This window comes from Callorhinus ursinus, unplaced genomic scaffold (genome assembly GCF_003265705.2).
Source record: "Callorhinus ursinus isolate GAN/ISIS: 27379988/994484 unplaced genomic scaffold, GSC_fseal_2.0 scaffold25, whole genome shotgun sequence".
Taxonomy (NCBI): Eukaryota; Metazoa; Chordata; class Mammalia; order Carnivora; family Otariidae; genus Callorhinus; species Callorhinus ursinus.
The window spans coordinates 19,635,342-19,655,652 of NW_027397087.1; the positions used below are offsets into that span (position 1 = coordinate 19,635,342).

General features: G+C 36.7%; 1 protein-coding gene across 4 annotated transcripts in view; it reads right to left on the minus strand.

Moving 5' to 3' along the window:
* The window catches only part of WDR72 (WD repeat domain 72), a 223,193-nt gene that overhangs the window by 137,802 nt on the left and 65,080 nt on the right, over positions 1 to 20,311 (minus strand). For all 4 annotated transcript variants that reach the window (XM_073877025.1, XM_073877026.1, XM_073877027.1 and 1 more), the window contains one exon: positions 6,226 to 6,428. In XM_073877025.1, the coding sequence (XP_073733126.1) occupies positions 6,226 to 6,428 (203 nt within the window). The remainder of the gene's footprint in view (positions 1 to 6,225; positions 6,429 to 20,311) is intronic.

Sequence of the window (20,311 nt, forward strand, 5' to 3'; positions counted from 1 at the left end):
AATTCAACTTAACTGTAATTGTGACTAAACATGAACCGGGGGTGGAAATAATATCCTAAAACTCTACACTCATACCATTTATCACAAGTCTTAATTTAAACCTCGAAGTGAATTGCATTTAAAATAATATTTAAACTTCCACTTATAAACCCTTGATAATCGTTTATAAATCTACAGAAGAGAAAAGAACAGGTTACCATGAACAAGAACCCAGTATCGATTTTTCGGCGGTGCAGTAAGGCATCTCCATTCTATTTGGCTACTGTCAAAGCCACTCTAACAGCTGGAGTCAAATTGCACTATTTACAGCAAGAGCCCTTGTCAAGTGGACCGTAAGTATCCTAACAATACACTATTCAAATGGCACTTTGCCACACAAATTGCTGACTTGATGAATAACCCATGTCAATGACTAAGGCCAATATAAAAGTTTCATTTTTATGAGAGGCTTTACATTCACGCATTAAGTAAGCTTTCTTTGAAGAACCATCAGGCTATATATTTCAGGGACGCTGAAAATAATTAAAATCTGTTTAAATACATCAAGGGAACTTGACAACATTAATATGGATCTGGTGTTAACTACATTTGTCACACGAGTCAGAACAGTGCCCTTCGTCTGTTCCCGGCACTCCCCACTGACACGTGCAGCACAATGTGGGACCTCAACCAGCCACGCACCATGACATACGAGCATTCTCCTTTTGTGCCTCAAATCTACATGGCCAACGAGTGTTTAGATACAAGCAATGCTTTGAAGTCCTGTGAGGAAATTCATGGTTGCTTCTGTGTGCAGAGGGACAGCTGGGGTCATTTAATGGTGTGTTTTGTACTTTTCACAGTGACTCTGAGACCTCCTAAATTAGTTCTGAAAGAAAGCTGTGAGATGCTTTTCATACTTTTCCTCAACACTGAGGTGACCGCATCATAAAGTTTAAATTTATGCCACAAAATGAGAAAGGGACATTCTTCATAAAGGAGCCATCAAAAAAAGGTATTGATTAAATATTAGAGATGTTTATTTAACTATTATATGTCATAGGAGTGGTTATACTCTATCAAAAAGTTGCATCACTTCACATGTTCAAAAAACAAATTGGTTTGTATATTTCTCTGCTACTGTATATTTTTCTATCTTAATAGGAAGAGTGTTGTCATTTAGAAACTCAAGTTTTAAGCTGAGATTGACTAGATCAAAATACTCAGAAAATAATCTTAGTCCAATGTATACAGAGGGAAATTCCTATATTTTAGAAATTCCTATATTTTAGTGACGTGCTTGGATGTCTAATAACAAAGATTTATTTTCTTTTAAAGTTACACAAAATTGATGCAAAATATTTTGTACATTAGAAAAAAATAGCTATATGCTCTTTATTACATTAAAAACTATACCAAAAATTAACTACTCATCAAGAAGGTGAAAATTATCATTTTTTATTAAGGATTTATCCCTATGTATGCAATTAATTGTTTTCAAATACATGTTATTTGTTCTTTTCTATAGTGACTAAATTTTGGTAATAAAATATAAATAATTCAATCAAGACTGAGTTAATGTACAATATGTAATGTTGCCACATGAATCATTATTTCATATTTATACACGTAAATTTACAGGTAAAATTTAAAGCATTATCATTTAGAAACTACTCTAATTCTATTCTGGTTATGTTTTTGTGTCATGAAATATGAAAGAACTAACATTTCATTTTGATAAAGTAATCAGAAGTGGGATCCAATTTTTTTACTGGTGGCCTACCAGTGTACCATCTGTGTTTTATGAGAGGTAGCAGGATAAAGCCCTAATAAGATTTTTCAGCAAATGGTACCAAACAGACAACACTCAAGGTCAAGTGAAGGTTAAAAAAATGTGTATTTCTAGAAAGCTCACTGGAATATAAATAAATGTAAATGAATTCTCTATAATCAATTTTATATGTTTGGAAAAAGATGTATGTGCAAGTACATTATTTAAAGGAAATGCCATTAAAAAATCTTGCTTGGATTGGGAGCTATCATGTGCATATTTGTTTTTCTCAAAAGGCAGATTTCCAAACACATGTGCATTTCATGATTTCTATCAGGGAATAGACATGATACAAGGTCTTTGGGATTGCATTCTACATAGTGCAGAAGAAGTTGGAATAAGTTGTTTTATTAAAAATTCAGGTATCTAGGGAGAGGAGATGTGTTGGCTGTTTTGCCAGTTCCTCCTAGTGCCTCATGATCTCAAAGTCTAGAGAGGACTGTTTAGATCAGAAACTGGCAAACTGTAGCCAGTAAGCATCAAACCTGGTCCACTGCTTGTGTTTGTAAATAAAGTTTTATTGGAGCACAGCAACACTTGTTTGCCTAAGAATTGTTTATGGTAGCTTCTGTGCTCCAACAGCAGAGCTGAGTAGTTAGAACAGTGAAAATCTGGCCCTTAAAGCCTAAAATGTTTATCATCAGATTCTTTACAAAAAAATTCGCTTATCTCTGGTTGAGTTCAACACTGTCCGATACAAATAAAATGTAAACCACGTATATAATTTTAAATTGCCTAGTAGCCATATTAAAAAAAAAACAAACTCTTTAGAAACAGGTAAAATCCATTTTAATAACATATTTTATTTAACCCTATATATAAAAAGATCATTTTAACATGTGGTGCTAGCCACATTTCAAGTGTTCAATAGCCATATGTGATTAGTGGCTACCATATGAAACAGTGCAGTGCTAAACAATCAACCAGGGGGGCTGTTGGGCCCTATCTGATAGAAAATTAGTCTTTTTTTTTTTAAGAAAGGGCATGACAGTTAAAATAATCCTGTTTATTACTCATTTACAGACAAGAAATGCAAAAAAAAGGGGGGGAAGAAAAAAAGAGTTTAAAACTAAGAAACCAACCAACAGACAAAACAGGCCTTTTCTCCTTAAAATATGATGCAGCCTACAAAGATTTCTGCCATGTACAGATGATAGTAAGGTTGTTTATTTCCTACTTTGAAGCTAAATTCCTCCCACTGCAATTTAAACAGCTTCTATCTTGTTTTATCCTCAGCAGAATCTGAGAAAAGCAGTTCCCCATCACTAATATGATATTGTATTCCTTTAAATCCTTTAAGACTCTGGCCCTCTCCTACTCCAAAGATTTTTCTTTGTCTAGCTGCACAAATTCAACAACTCTAGCATTTCAAATTGGACCCATTTTGAAAGTGTCGTATTGTATTTGTCGTTCTCTATAAAATCTGTTCCCAAATCTATATGCACTCTTCGAATGCAAGAAGAAAACTTGAATATAGCATTCAAATAAATTCCAAATATTTCGAAACACAAGTGGCTCACCACACAGATCTAACATGCTTTTCTTCCGTTTAAACAATTCACTCTACCATTTGAAAGTATTTCACTGCATGTCACTAAAATCCACATAAAAAAGTTCCGAGACACAAAGTAACTTTATACATTTCTACATTTCACAGGGTTACTGTACCTCATTTTCCTACCTCTAAAATGAGTGTGATTCAAACCCTCTTCTTTCAAACTATTTTTTTCTTATGAAAACCCATGAAGCATTTTATTATATTAACAATAAGGAGAATGGAGAATTTCCAAGCACTCTTGAAATTTCATGCATATTAAATTTGTAAATAAAAGATTAAGATAAAACAATCTCAAGAGCTTAAATCAAAGAGGATAAAAGGAAGATATGCAGCACATAACTGGAGAAGATAGAACTTAGGGGAAGCACAAATAAAAACAGCTCTAATTAGCAGTAAGCTCAGTAATAATGGAAGTATGGTGTCTAGAACAAAGGAGGTGATAGTCCTGTTTGATTAAACTCGCCAGCTCTGAAGAGAGCAAAGGTTAGAAATCGCAGTCATCTAAGGCAAAGGGCACTCGCAAGGAAATAAAGCTGGAATAAGCCTAAAAGTAGGAAAACAAGACTCTGGCATTTTATTGCTTCCCGGAGTCAAGAAAGAAACAAAATTACATAAAGAAAATGAAATCTATATATACTATTACCACTACCTAAAGGGTAGCTCTGAGGTCCTCCAAGAAACTGAAAGAAATAGTAATCAGTTTACCTTCTGGGAATTAAACTAGTAAAATAGGCACTTGATGAATGAGATTTGCTCCTGCAGACTCTGGGCATCTGACATGCACGAGTCAAGACATATCTCTGAGTTCTCGTCTGCTATTCTAGCATATAATTCCCCCTATAAGATGCACACTCTGTTATGCATAGAGAGCAGGAAAGCCACATTAAGATGGGAGTGCAGGGCAGTCATCTGGGCTCACCCACCGGGCTTTATTTACCTCAGCCTTGTAACACGTATGATTTAATTTCCCACATTTGGAGACTAAGACTTTATGACTGTCATTCCTGGTTGTGAATGTTCAAGTCTCATCAGACCGACATACTTTTCCTTACAAAACAGGACCTATTTCAAGAATGTGAAAAGCAGTTTTTGGAATCTAAAATCAATCTGACTAAATGAGAAAAGAAAAACTACAAACCAACAATGACAGGCTGTAGCCTAATGACTGATTTTAACATCTGAAGGAGGAAAGTATGAACAAAAGTGGGTGGCCTAAATGCAGTCTTAAAAAATAAAGATGCAAAATTTAGGAATTTGTCAGTGTAGATCAGCCTTACCCAAGAAACGCAGTACCTCGCATCAGACTCTCAGAGCTCAGGTAATGAGCAGCCCCTGCCCCTGCCCCCCTCTGTGGTTTTTCCCCGCTGCTACCCTTAGCTTGGCTACAATGACAATATGCTGAGTGATGAACAAAATTTCAATGACATTTATCATCATAAACTAGAGCATTGTCATTCTAGTTTATACATGCATTTCTTGGGTGTTTGGTTAGTGTGGCTCAGTTCTCAAAAGGTTGATAAAGCCTGGCTCCACTGATGAAATCTAAATCAAGTCTTTAAACCCAAAAAGCTGAGGACCGCACACGGTACCCCCACCCCCAACCTGCAGCTTTTTTTTTTTTAATTAATTTATTTTTTAAGTAGGCTCCATACCCAATGTGAAGCCTGAACTGATGACCCTGAGATCAAGAGTCACATGCTCTACTCACTGAGCCAGTCAGGTGCCCCACACCCCCCTTTTTCTCCTACCCTGCAGCTTTAAGGCACAGCTTGAGCAGCTCATGAAGCTTTCTTAGAGATGACATATCCTGTTGCCTCTAACCATACATATGCACATGAGATAAAACAAAGCCTTATTTAAAGTCCTTATTAATGGTATTTTAAGTCTTCATAATACCATTAAAATAATGGTAAATGTGAACAAATTAGTGAAACTTTGATTTAGAAATCCCACTTCTGGAAATATAACCCATTAAATAATACTGAATATGAAAAAAAGCTTTAAGGTTCATAGACATGTTATTCATAAAAGTGAAACATAAAAAACAATCCCTATATTAACCACAGGAAAATAATTTAATCAGTAATAGTATATGCAAAGTATAGAGCATGATGCAGTCATTAAAAAGTCATACATAATATTATGAAAATAGGTTTACATAGAAAATACTCCATTAGATATATAATATAAATGGCATAGTTACAGCAACATGATGAGTGGATAACTTAGAAATATAGATGACAAAAAGATGGAAGAGTCCCTTAAGAAATCAGATTAAATTACCATATTATTTTACAACTGAAAATAAGAAAGCTCATCCAAATCTCTGTGAAGGTGGTTGACTTGGTTTATGAAACTAAATGCAATCTCCATCACTGTGTATTAATTAAGGCTTGGAATCCTAAAGAGCTGGTGATCCTATAGAGGCTGAATATATAAAAAAAATTTCCATACAATAATCCAGTTTTTGTGATACTTTTTTGGTTTATTCATAATAAGCATTTTAAAGAAGAGGTAATATATACTCAACTGAAAAACAAAAATGGATCCAGACCACACAATAAAGCCCCTCCCCCAAGTGAAAACCATCCAGAACTCAAGAGATAATATAAGATTGACTCAATTACGATAGCCAGAACCTATCTTGTCAAAAAGAATGCTGTACCAAACCTAATAATCACTTTAAAGTTATCCTGATTCACCCAAGATCACTTGGTAGATATGTCTGGTAGATTAAGTCACCTCTCAGTTCTCGTTTCTGTGCTGACATTTAATTGCCACATATCCATGAAGGAACATCACTTCTTACTCGGGGTTGATCATGTTCTCTGGGAGCAGCAACTTGGTTTGAACTTACCTTACATGAAGACTCCACCTGCAGACCAGGGCAAGGTATTGGCCCAAACTGATAGGAGCTGGAGGATCTCTGTTCTACACTTTTGTGCTTATGTGTCTCTGAGGCAACGGGAAGTACAGAATCGGGCTTTAGAAGCTGTGAATCATCACAACAATTGAGAATAATTCTTGCTCTTTCTCCTGTTTCATGTCTTTCCAAAGTGCCTGGAAAACAAGATTAGAAATAAAAAAAATTATGCACAATATTTACTCTGAAAGAATGAAAAGAACAAGACACTTTTATCAGAAAAAAAATTAAAGTTAAAATTAAAATTTTTTAAATGATCATGCCTTCTTACAAATGAAAAAGTAGCTTGGGAGCGTTCTCTAAATTATTCAAATCATCATCTAACAAAGGCTGAAATTATGGGCTTGAAAACCTCATCTTCCTCTTTGTGCTTTTTTTATCCACTGAAATCAACAGGGCATTCAATAGTCTTTAACAGTAAAATCTTTACTTATTATACACTATGCAAGTGATCAATAACAACCAACTATGGAATATTTTAGTGCTGTCCCCTAGTGTTTCAACTCACAAACAACAGAGAACTGCAGTGCTGTTTGCTAAAAAAAGAGAAGTTTCTGTTGGTAATATATGTACATAATTTAAGTGGATAGGACAAGGAAGAACACAGATGCTTTGTATTGCTACCGCCTTTTCCCAAGGGCCCTCACTGCTTCAGGAATGCAGACTACTCTAGAATTTTGTTATTGTTGCTATTATATCCTTTGACTTTTATTTATGTTATTAGAAGAAAAAAACCCTCACAAACAATCCTTTGCCCTCTTTGCCATTCCTTCAGTTCCAGAATTTCAAGATGCTAGTAAGTTCAATTCAAATTTAAAAGGATCAAGTACAAAGTAGAGCAAAAGTATCAGAATACAACTCACAAGGAGTTAATGCTTTTATAAAATACAATGCCGAACTCTCACTGAAATCTTAATAAATATGAATTAATCATGACCGCTGTCTCTTATGAGTTCACTTACATTATTCATATTATATTAAATATAAAACCGATATCCTACTAAGTAAAGATGCTAAGGAAAATTAACTTGACATACAAACTTAATACAGATTTCATCTCATATTACTCCTTCCTTATCAATGAGAAAGTAGTTGTACTAAATGTTAAGAAGGAGAAAGGTAATTCTTACTAGTAGTATTTTTTTAAGATTTTATTTATTTATTTGAGGGAGAGAGAGAGTGCACAAGCAAGGGGAAGGTCAGCAGGGCAGAGAGAGAGGGAGAGAAACCCAAGCAGACTCTGAGCTGATCATAGAACCTGATCTCAGGACCCTGAGATCACGACCTGAGCTGGAACCAAGAGTTAGATGCTCAACTGACTTAGCCACCCAGGTGCCCCTCTTCTTAATAGTATAAAGAAAATATAAATTTAAAGGAATTGCAATAAGGAAATAAAAATAATTCTATATTACTATCTTTAGATAAGTAGATTAGAAAATTAGGACTATCCAGTCTTTTCTCATTTTCCTCTTCTCTTCCATATCATTTCTTTACAGCAACTAAACCTCTATTACTTGGTACTTTGGATTCTAAATCAGCAACAGCTACTATGCTAAAATATTTGGTGGAAGTTTAGTCTCTAGTCTCTTAACAATGACATATTTTTTTCATTCTAACATTTCTGCATTCATAAATTAACACCTTTAGCATATAAACTCACAAACATGTTATTTTTCTAGGCTTTTTTTCCCCATCAAGATGGATATATCTTGAACAAATAAAGCTGGCAGCAGCAAGAAAACCCCTTTTTTCAAGGACGATAATAACAAGTTTCTCAAACCAAAGATAGTACTTATTACTCCTTTCTGAAAATGACTGCATTCCAGAACTTGTAACTGTGACCCCTAGCAAACCTCACTGACTTTCTGAAGTATCTCTCTTTGAATATGGTATCACCATGGATAGTTTCTCCTCATAGGGTTTCTGTGGTTCCTCAAACTGTGATTTCTTTTTTTTTAAAGATTTTGAGAATTCTTGGGAAAGAATTTATTGTACTTTAATACATATAATATGTGCCTTATACTATACATTTTACACATACATATACATTATTCTATACCTAATGTCTTACACAGACATAACTATTTCTTGCAATTCTCAGTGATGAAAATAGTTTACCCATGAACTCAGGCAGCCATAATCTATTTTCATTCATGCATAGATAAATAATCAACTTAGCATCTACTGTGGGTCATTCATTCACTATGCCAGATGCTGGCAATTTATGCTAAACAAGAATGACTCAGTTCTTGTCCCTCGTGAGCTTGCTTACTTAACATCTCATGGTTGTGTAGAGGCAAGAAAGATCTTAAAACTAATATGCTATAATATATAAAGTAACACAAAGTTATTTTTACTCCAAACTAAAAATGTCCCATTCTAACAGAATGTGGGACACTTGGTTTTGTTTACAATAGCTTCCATCATGATTAGCTGTAAAGTATGTGAAAATAATTATTTTGTTCCAAAGAACTGGTGGAAGCACAAATGTGACATAAGGAATCATGAGAGTGAGTCAATTTCTTTTAAAGTCATCATAGACAGGTAAATTGCACGTTCAAAAAAATGAAGTGATTTTATTAAAAGTTCAAGACAACAGCTTTTAAAAGCCTTTGGTCAAAACACTGAGAGTGGATAAATAGCAAATCCCAGGTATGCCATTCACCAAATCACTGTTGCTTAGTTCCAAATTCACCTACATTGCCTGCTCTGTGAAAATGATTATGTGCTCTTTAAATATTATTCCTTCAACAGCTGGTACAATGTTAACTTGTGTGGATAAAAGGTAATAAAAAAAAAAAAGAGGGGCACACTTGGGTGGCTCAGTGGGTTAAGCATCTGCCTTCAGCTCAGGTCATGATCCCAGCCCCTTGTAGGGCTCCTTCTCCCTCTGCCCCTTCCCCTGCTTGTGCGATCCTGCTCTCTCTCTCTCTCTCTCTCTCTCTTAAATAAATAAATAAAATCTTAAAAAAAAAAAAAGAAAAAAGGAAAGTCTAGTAGAAGAAAACGGTTCTGTATGCTGTGCTGCAGCAGTATGGGTGGCTTCCCCAGCACCAGGCTCCAGCAGTGTGGGGCAGCCTGAAGCACCCAGCAGGTAGCAGCTGCCTTGGGCACACACTATGTGGGGCTGTATGACAGAGTACTTCTAGTGAGACATCTCTCTGGGAATGCTGTTCCCTAGCACCTTAGGGAGTCTATTTCTGGCAAGCTCTACCACACCACACCAGACCACACCAGACCACACCAGCTTTTCCACCATCCAGTGACCACAGCTATGACCTTTCCTGTAAAGTCAGTATCTTAGCCCTGGGGCTGGGGTGTCTCTTCCTTGCACAGCCTATCTCAGCTCTAGGGGTAGTGGCTGCTCCTTAAATCTGCTATCCTTATACTCTCTAGAGTCTTCTTTAGTTCTTCCCAACCAGTTCCTCATATCAAATTCTTTGTGAAGGTTAATAATTGTTTATATTAAATTTTCTCTGGTCAAATTACTGTGTCATTTGTCTCCCCTGATTAGACAGATTGTTATACCGTGATAAAACTCTTTCGATGCAGAATGTTCTTTTAAATAGATTCTGAAATTATGGGATTCATATAACTTCAGGGACATATTTAAATTGTTAGAAGAGTCTATGGCAAAAACGGTAAGCAAGGAGGGACGGCATGACCCCGAGGAGGTCCAATAAGCAGAGCCTTTGTAACTTTAATAACGGTGTTTGGCAGCAGACAGAATTATCACTGCTTCCTGATATTAAAGAAATATCAGAAACTGAAGGTTTACAAACTTGCTTAATTCAACATCCAATTTCAAGAGAATTGTTGCTTTCCAAAATGAACTCAATGATAACTAGATCTTTTTTTTTCTTTTGCTCTGTGCTACGTCAAGAATACAAGCTAACTCACACTTAACTCTTCATTTGAATCAAGCTGAACACGATAAGGAAAGATACGTGTGAATTACATGTGATTTTATGTGATAATATAATTTCCTCCCTCAAAGTAGGTAGTATGTGAAAAATACCATAAAATCTATTCCAAGTAAAACTGTATTGTATAAAAATGCTTTCTATGCAGATATGTAAATATCTTGCAGTTTTTCTATTGCTTTTCCATTAACAGGAGTTTTAATACAATCTGTTCTAATCATAAACTAATAATAGTACCTCTGAGGATGGAATCAATCCTGAGAAAAGAGAGCTTGGAACAATTAGTGTCCTAACAGAGTGAAGTAAAGATGACACCGGTAAGCATTAGAAGTACTTTTCAGTGATCCCAAATTGCTTATTCCTCAAAAAGCCAGTGCACAGAAATATAAGGAATAGCAAGATCCTCTGTGCAGAGCCCTAGGCCATATTGACAATATTTCCACTGTCTATCCTGCTTTCACTGCCCATTTGACATTGCATACCTCATCACTTTTTTTTAACCAAAATTTTCCCTGTGTTCCCTCTCTGCAACCCTGTCTAGCTATCACCCTCTCTACCTGTCAGGGATGACAGCCTGCAGACATCACTGGATGGTGGCTCAGAGGAGACCTGATGCCAGACTCCCTGCACATGAATCCTGGTTTTACCCTGACAGTCGTCTGGCTCTGGGCAAGTCATTTTACATTTCTGTGCCTCCGTTTCCTCACCTGTGCAATGGGGTTAATAATTATTCTGACTTCACAGGGTTACTATGTGGATTTTCACTGAGTAGATATTTTAAAAGGCTTAGAAGGTTCTGGCACACAGTGTGTACTGTTCTTTATGATAGCCCCCCTCTGACACATGACAAGTTCTCACTCAGCCCCTTGTGAGCAGTTTCACAAACCTCCTTGGCTCTTTGGCTCTGGGATCTGCCTGATACCTGGGCCTGGGGTCACTGCACATATGACCAGAGTGGGCCCCCCACCGTCTCCTACCTGAGACTCAAATCTTCTCAATCAGCCTTGCCTCTCAGGCTAGTTATAATCAGAATCAGTAGGATTATATTTTTGACTTATTTTTTAATCCTCTTTAGTAAACCAGGCTGAAGTCTGGCATAAATTAAAGGCTAGATAAATACTTCTTAATGGATTATATGACATCAGCAACCTGGCTAATGATTTTTTACTGTGGCGACACTTGGGATTAAATCCAAACTCCTTGACCTACAAGTCATATTCTTGCCTCTGCTTCCTCCTGTGTCATCCTCCCCTTGCTCACAAATCAGATCTTTTTAAATAGGCTTGAAATAAACACATCCTTTCCTGCCAGCTCTGTTTCACTCTTTAAGTATTAGCTTAATATCTCACCTCCTCAGAGGGGACTTTCTAAAGTAAATTCTTATCCTCTCTTGAATTGTTTTCTATCTTAGCTCCTTTCCTTTATTTTATAGAACTTAACACATTTGTATTTGGTATATTTGATTTGCTTGCTTAAATTCAGGGCTGCCCCACTTCCAGATGCTATTTTTTTTTTTTTTTTGCAAGTATGATTTCTATGAGCTTGGAACAAAGCAGAGGTCAATACTTGTTCACTGAATGAATAAATTAAATGTTACCCTTTTCCCTGTAGCAGTGGAAAGAGAAGGCTATGAAGGCATCAGAGCATACCAGGGTCTCAGTGTGATGGGAGTTAACACCAAACTATTCTCATTATAAACTTCAACCCCAGAGCCGGCAGGCTGCCAGCACTGGGAATAGTACATTCACATGACTGGTGCCTGTCCTACCCCACCACTATGCTCCTGGGTCCTCCTGATGCCCCAAGAATTTGGAACTGGTAACAGAGAATCAGTCTCTGAATTAAACATGTTGACTTGTGGAGTAGCCATTTCTTGCTCCATGAACTAAGGAGCAAAAAATGCTAGTCTACAGAGAAAAAAGAATACAAAAATGCACAGAGAGACACGGGAAATGCACAAAGAAGGAAGAAAAGAGAGACAGAAAGGGAGGGAGAAAGAGACAGACCTTCAACTTTCTAGTTCTGTTTTTAGTCCCTTCCTAAGGATTACTGCCCCTGAAGTCTCTGCAACACACCCGAGTCCTTACAATAAATACTTCTTTCTGATAAACCAATTTATCTTTATTTTTAAACTTTTTTAGATTTTTTTAGATTTGAGAGAAAGAAGCAGAGGGAGAGAGACAAGCAGATTCTGCACTGAGCTCGGAGCCCGATATGGGGCTGGATCTCACGACCCTGAGATCATGACTTGAGCCAAAATCAAGAGTTGGACACTTAACTTAGACTGAGCCACCCAGGGGCCGCTAAACCACTTTAATTTGGCTTCTGTTTCTTAGCTACCCGAAGGGCCTAATAAAGAAGGAACAAAGATGTTGAAAAAGCCAAGTTTGAGAACATCCAAACAGATATGCAAAGTTAACAATGTAGAGTTCCAGGTAGAGGTAGAAGCATGAAGACAAAGGCTTAGGTTTTGCCAGCAGATGGGTGGGGACTAAATCCCAACGAAAGAATGCCATCTCCAGGAGACTTTGGAGTGAGATGTGTCAAGACATCAGCACAAAATCTTTTAGCAATTTCTGCACGTAAAGAGGAAAGGGAAGGAAAAGAGGAAGATTCAGAAACTGTTGTAAATCGGTATGTTGCTAAAATACAGCCACATTTTAAGTGCATTAGGATTGTCAATATTTTTAGGATACCTACAGTTTTTTGCTTGTTTTGTTTTTAAATAGGGCAAATAATCACTTTGTGATGTGCCTGTTATGAAATCTAATTTTGAAGTATCAAGCTATCTTAAAGCAAGATGTATTACCATGAAGGATGCTGCTTTCAGTTGTGGTAGAAGAGCAAGGCAGAGTAAAGAGAACACTTTTAGGGTGATCAACTATTCCTTACAGATGTAACAGACTTGAATGTCTACATAAAGAAAGAAAAGAAAGAGTAGTAATATTCCACACTTTAATTCCCTTCCAAATAGCCAAAACCTGCTCCCTTGATTTTGTGTCTCTTATAATTGGCCCATATTTTTAATATTTGCTATCTTCTATCTAAACATTTTTTTTCAACTCCTACTAATATTTATTTTTGAAAATCAAAATTATCATGGCTCATTATCAATTAATGAATAGTTTTAAATTACTTTTTTTAAAATTTTTCTAAAAAAATTACTTATGAGAGAGAGCCGGAGAGCATACACAAGCGGGAGGGGAAGATGGAGAGGGAGAATCTCAAGCAGACTCTGTGCTGAGCACAGAGCCTGATGTGGGGCTCTATCCCAAGACCATTAGATCAGAGCCTGAGCCAAAACCAAGAGTGGGATGCTTAACCAACTGCACCATCCAGGTGCCCCTTAAATTACTTACTTTAAACCCCCAGCCAGACCAACTCTATCCTAATACTCAATAATTAGGTCCACTAAATCTGTGGGGAAAAGAATAGCTACTAGCCAAAGGGACAGAAATGGTTAAAAAAGAAATCATAGTCACTTGATGAGTCCATCAGCAAATGATTAGAGTAAGATTCAAAAATCCCCAGATAGAGTAACATTGTATCACATTATACAGAAACATTTTATTTACTTAAAATTACATATAAATAAATGTGACACAGTGACTGACTTACTATCTATCATGGTGCTTTTCCTCAGAAGAACAATACCCTAGTAGGAACATAAAATCCTCCTAGGCCACTAAAATCACATATACTGTAAACCTACAAATTTTATTTTATTTTTATCTTTTATTTCAATTTCAGTATAATTAACATATATGTTATATTAGTTTCAGGTGTACAATATAGTGATTCAACAATTCTATATATTTCTCAGTGTTCATCAGAATAAGTGTGCTCTTAATCCCCTTCATCTACTTCACTCATCTCCCCATTCACCACCCCCCAAATCTGGTAACCATCAGTTAAAACTACAAATTTTAAACATTTTGTTTTATGAAAAACTAAAAACATTTTCAATTAAGTACTCTGCTTATTATGGGATTGTTAAAAAACAAAATTTGGTAAGTAATTCCTATTATGTAAATAGTGATGAAAATAAATACTTATTTGAAAAAGCTTAGGAACAACAAAAAAACATCTAAGTGTACACCTTACAGAATTAGGTCTTTTTTTTTTTCCCCAGGCAGGCATTTTCTAACTGATTCCACCACAGTAATGGGCTGTGAGAGAGTGGGCGGTTATATTTCAGAAGCATTATCTCTAAAACAGAATAGGCTAAAAAAAAAAAATGGCCTCACTACTAAATTTAGTAGTCAAAGTCATGAAATCAGGTTTCAGCAAAACAGCTGACTGACAGCTGTCATTAAACTCCACGTAGCAAGGAATTTGACCACTGGGTCTGTTGTAATATTTATCATTTATCTTCAGTTTCACATGAAGTTCATTGCCTTGCTCACAGAAGTGTATGGAGATCGACCTGGTGCCCCCTTCTTAACAAAACCATTTTACAGTTACTGCATCTTACTCCAGAAAATGTATAACTGATGGGGGTTCTGACCAGAGGGAGGGAAACTGGAGGTATCAAACTAAGCTAACTAGAAAGTGACGGAAGGATGTGGAAAGGGAATGGATCCGAAAATATTAAATTAGGCATAAAGGTACATACCTTCATTCTTTAATACATTTGAATATAATACATTCAGCTCTAGAATAGACTGTCAAGGATGTGGCTCATTTTGTTCTATATAAAGGTCCTAATATGATAACAAACTCACGAATGGCTTCACATCAACCTTCTATACCTTTAGGGCATATAGAATACATTGTTACAAAGTCCCTGACCACCACGACCTTAACCCTAGTTCTGCCACCCCCTCCAGCACATTCAGAGCAACACTGGGACTTATCAGCTGGGCCACACATCTAATGCTGACTGATGACCTCCAGAAAAACAAAATAAAGGGTGGGTATGGGATGAAAGAAAAAAGGGATAGAAACACAGAAAGGTTTATAGTTGCTGAGATGTCTAAGGAATACAAATAATGCATTCATTTTACAATGCATCATGGAACACTACATCAAAAACTAATGATGTACTGTATGGTGACTAACAGAGTAAAAGAATTTAAAAAAATTTTAAACTAAGTTTCTTTTTTAAAAATTTATTTATTTTTGATGTAGTGTTCCATCATTCATTGTTTGCGTATAATACCCAGTGCTCCATTCAGTACGTGCCCTCTTTAATATCCATCACCAGGCTAATCCATCCCCCCCACACCCTCCCCTCTAGAACCCTCAGTTTGTTTCTCAGAGTCCATAGTCTCTCATGGTTCGTCTCCCCCTCCAATTTCTCCCCTTCATTTATCCCTTCTAAACTAAGTTTCTTTTTACAGGGTATTTACTCATTAAATATTCCTTCTTCTTAAACATGTGCTAACACCATAGAATCTACTATGACTTAATTTTTAACCTCACCCTAAAACTAATACAATTTACAATCAGTTGAAGGGGTGAATGTTTACAGAAAAGTGTCTCTGTATTATGATGTGAAGAATATATCTAATTAAGTTTATAATTACCTATTATATATAAAACATCAAAATTGTACTGCTTCTGAGTATTGCAAAATGTCATTCATTCTGTATTGTTTGACTTTTTTTACACCAGGTATGCTTATTTTTTAATTTTTAAAATATTTCAAGAATAGTTCTTTATTTCCCCTCATGCTTTAGGTTGAAGATTAAGTTATTTGGAGGATAAAATATCCTTGATGAGATTTGACACTATCATTTATTTACTTAGGTAAATAGCTTGCTGAGTTGATTTGGAATTTTGCCTGGATAGAGGAATTGTACTGGGAAAGAAAAACATGGGGCACAGTCTCCTGAATAAGGTTCTGGATAACAGGTGAAGGCATATATATCAACAGTCTCCTTTTTGGGAGTGGGTACAGTGGAGCAAGCAGGGCACAAACACTTTAATTGCAAACAATTTCCCCTTTGGGACATGGCAGTCTTTCCCTTAGGCAAATAATGAGTGATCAAAGCTCTAGCAGACATGTCAGGGTTTAGTTTGAAAGCACCAATGTTCTGTGCACCCTCACTATAGTCCTGGCTCCCCAGGTCATCTGTAAAATTTCATTCCATGTTCCTGCAGCCAGTGACCCAAAAATCTTTTCCCATCTCTTCAATCTTCTATCCCATGGACTTACTCAGAAATGGGAATCTCCAGAAAGGATCCTACCTGCACACCAATATGACGGGAAGAATTCTAAGATCCCCAATGACTGTCATCTTTATATGATGCCTTCCCTAGTGAATATGATGGAACAGCACTACAATGATTCTGTTGTTACATGGCAAAAAAGGGACATGGCAGAGAAAATTAAGGTTTCTAACTAGCTGACCTTAAAATAGGGAGATTATTCAAGTGAGTCAGGCCTCATTAGGTGAAGTCTGTTAAAAGCAGAGAGTTTGGGGGGCACCTGGGTGGTGTAGTCAGTTAGGCAACCAGCTCTTGGTTTTGGCTCAGGTTGTGATCTCAGGGTCTGCTTCAAGCTCTGCGCTCAGCATGGAGTCTGCTTGAGATTCTCTCTCCCTCTCCCTTTGCACCCCCTCGTGCTCTCTCTTTCTCAAATAAATGAATCTTAAAAAAAAAAAAAAAGCAGAGTATTTTCTCTAGCTCATGGAATAAGGGGAAGTCAGATAGATTTAAAGCATAAGAAGGATCCAAAGTATCCTTACTGGCTTTGAAGATGGAGAAGGCCACATACAAGGATCAGAGAGGCCTCTCATAGCTGAGAGTGATAGCTGGTAAACAGCCAGCAAGGACCTCAGACCTACAACCATTAAGAACTAAATTCTGCCGAGGCCCTGAGTAAGTTTGGAAGTCAATTGTCCCCCAGAGCCTCCAGTTGAGAGCCCAGTTGGCAGAACCTTGAATTCAGCCTCGTGAGACCCTAAGCGGAGAACCTAGTTGAGCTCGCTTAGACTTCTTATAGAACTGAGACAGTAAATGGATGTTGCTTTAAGGAGCTAAATTTGTGGTAATTTGTTACACAGCAACAGAAAACTAATACAATTAGGACTTGTAGAAACACTTTTACTTTGGACCAGGTTTAGACCTCAATTTTTTTATTATTATTTTTGTTATTTTATATGTGAGATTCCTGCCTCATAAAATAAATAATTACATAAATGCATAAACCCATAAAAACAAATGTGAGGACTGGTTAGACATTTAATTTTTTTTTAATAACCCTTTTCCCATCCTCGTGCTCTATTAGGAGCTATGAAGATATTTGCTAAATAGCTCGCGATTAAGCAATCATATACCACATCAAAAAAAATGCCTTCTAAAGCACTCAATTATTTTAGAAAAAAATTGTACGTAAGATTCGTATTTTTTTCCTCCTCTTTAACATCTTCATCATTATCAAAATTATCATTAGCTACCGTTGAGTTTATGTGCTAAAGTGCTTTGTTTTAGCACTTAATATACATCTTATTTAATTCTTAAAACAATTCACAGGTTATAAAACAAACAAACAAAAAAACCTCTGAGGCTCAGAAAGGATATTTCTGTGTATCAAATACTCTGTGTGTCTCAGGGTATTTGTATTCTCTGGTTGGGAGGATGAGTTAGGACAGGCACTTGGATTAAAAGCTAGGAAGGAACAGTAATGCCTTGGAGTGCAGTTGCATTTCCACCACAGACCCTGAGGACTGGCATGTTCAGCACTGAGTTTAAAGTAGATAATGTTTGGATGGCAATATGGAGAAGAGAATTGAAGAGTTTGACTGGCAAGGTAACCAGTTAAGAAATTTTCAATAGTTTATGTAAACGATAATAAAGATCCCAACCTATCTGTCTCTAAACCATTTTATTTTTAAATGTTTTTGGCACCTCTGAAATATATAATTCCATGTTTTACTGGAGGCTTATAAAATAAATGTAGCACACAGTTTAACTTGCAATGACCCAGGTTCATCACTAGACACTGTTGATAGTATTGGGCCCAGGAAACAGTACTACCCTCTGGGATTACTGATTAGGACTTTCATTGAACAGGTTGTTTAGGTTTCTTTCATAGCCAGGGGTCTTTGGTGGGTTCCTAACTCTTAAAGATTTTATTTCTTTATTTGAGAGAGAGAGAATGAGAGACAGAGAGCATGAGAGGGAGGAGGGTCAGAGGGAGAAGCAGACTCCCCGCCGAGCAGGGAGCCCGATGCGGGACTCAATCCCAGGACTCCAGGATCACGACCTGAGCTGAAGGCAGTCACCCAACCAACTGAGCTACCCAGGTGTCCCGGGTTCCTAACTCTTTAGAACCATTTCCTTTTCCTTCTTTAGCCAGAGCACTTTTTTTTCTTTTTAATTTGAGTAGAGTTTACCTACAATGTTACATTAGTTTCAGGTGTACAGCATAGTGAGTGGACAAGATTATACATTATGCTAAGCTCACTACAAGTGTAGCTACTATCGGGTACCATACAACACTATTACAGTATCATTGATTATATTCTCTGTGTTGTGCCTTTTATTCCCACAACTTATTTATTCCATAACTGGAGGCCTGGATCTCCCATTCCCCTTCACCCATTTTGCTCACCTCCCCATCTCCCTTTCCGATGGCAACTATCAGTTTGTTCTGCGTATTTTTAGGTCTGATTCTGCTTTTTGTTGGTTGCTCATTTTTTTTAAAATTCCACATATGCATGAAATCATGTGGTATTTTTTTTCAGTCTGACTTATTCACTTAGCATAATACCCTATATGTCCATCTATGTTGTGACAAATAGCATGATTTTATTATTTTTATGGTTGTGTAGTATTCCATTTATAGATATAAACCATGGAAGGAGTCCTACAGCATATAGATAGGTCCTCTGGCATCAGCCGTTGCCTTCCTTACTCAGTGAATTAGAATTAGATTCTAAATTAAAAAACAACAACGGAACATTATGCAGCCTTAAGAAGAGAGAGTGTTCTGACAGGTGCTATAGCATGGGTGAACCCTGAGGACACTATGCTAAGTGAAATTAGCCAGTCACAAAAAAATATATTGTATGATTCCACTTATATGAGCAGTCAAATTTACAGAGACAGAAAGTAGAATGACGGTTGCCAAGAGCTGGGGGAGAAAGGAATGGGAACTTATTTTTTTTTAATGGGCACAGAGTTTCATTTGGGGAAGATGAAAAAGTTCTGGAAATAGATGGTGGTGACAGTTGCACAATAATGTGCATGTACTTAATCCCACTAAACTTTGCACTGAAAAACTTAAAATGGCAAATTTTATGTTACAGGTATTTTACCACACAAAAAAAGCATCTATGTTGATAAGATAGCCCAAGGAAAATATAAACAAAAAGAGAAGTACACTGAGAAGAGACCCAGGGAATAATATAAAGAGGACATGCAGAATCAACACAATGAATAAGAAGGGCTGTTGGCCATCAGGGGAAGGGGATGCCATGTAAGGCTGAGGATGGAGAGACAAGGAGGACATTGGTGACAGTGATTGCAGACAAGTTATCTGCCACCCAGAGGATGACAACTCATCTTGGGAGTGAGGGGACCTCAAGAAGAACAGTTCCATTGGAATAGTGTAGACAAAAGCCGGATTAAAATACATTCAATAAATGGGAGACAAGTAAACAAAGACAGAGTATAGATGGCATTTTGTAGAAAACTATCAATTGCTTTGGGGAGAATGACAAAGATAATAGAAACTCACAATTCCTTATCTAAAACATTTAGGGCCATAAGGCTTTAGAATTCAGGATTTTTCAGATTTTGGAGAGATAAGATAATGCACATATGTATATTGTATAACAGCTATAGAGAGTCTGGGAGAGCAGATAGTAATCAAACAAGTCATTTATCTGCAGGTAAAAAAAAAAGAGTATTTATACTTAGTGGAATAAATAACCTCATATGAGTTAAGGTTTGGTTTTGTTGCTTTAACACAAACTAATTAAAAAAATCCCTTTTGTTTTCAGAGCTTTTTATATTTTAAATTGTGGCAAAAAGAATATGGAGGTGTATTCAAAATAATTGGTAGCTAGGAGGCCAGAAATGATAAAAGAGATAATCTCTGAGATGAATTGCTAGGATGCTCTGTTTACTCTAAGGTAGGATATCAC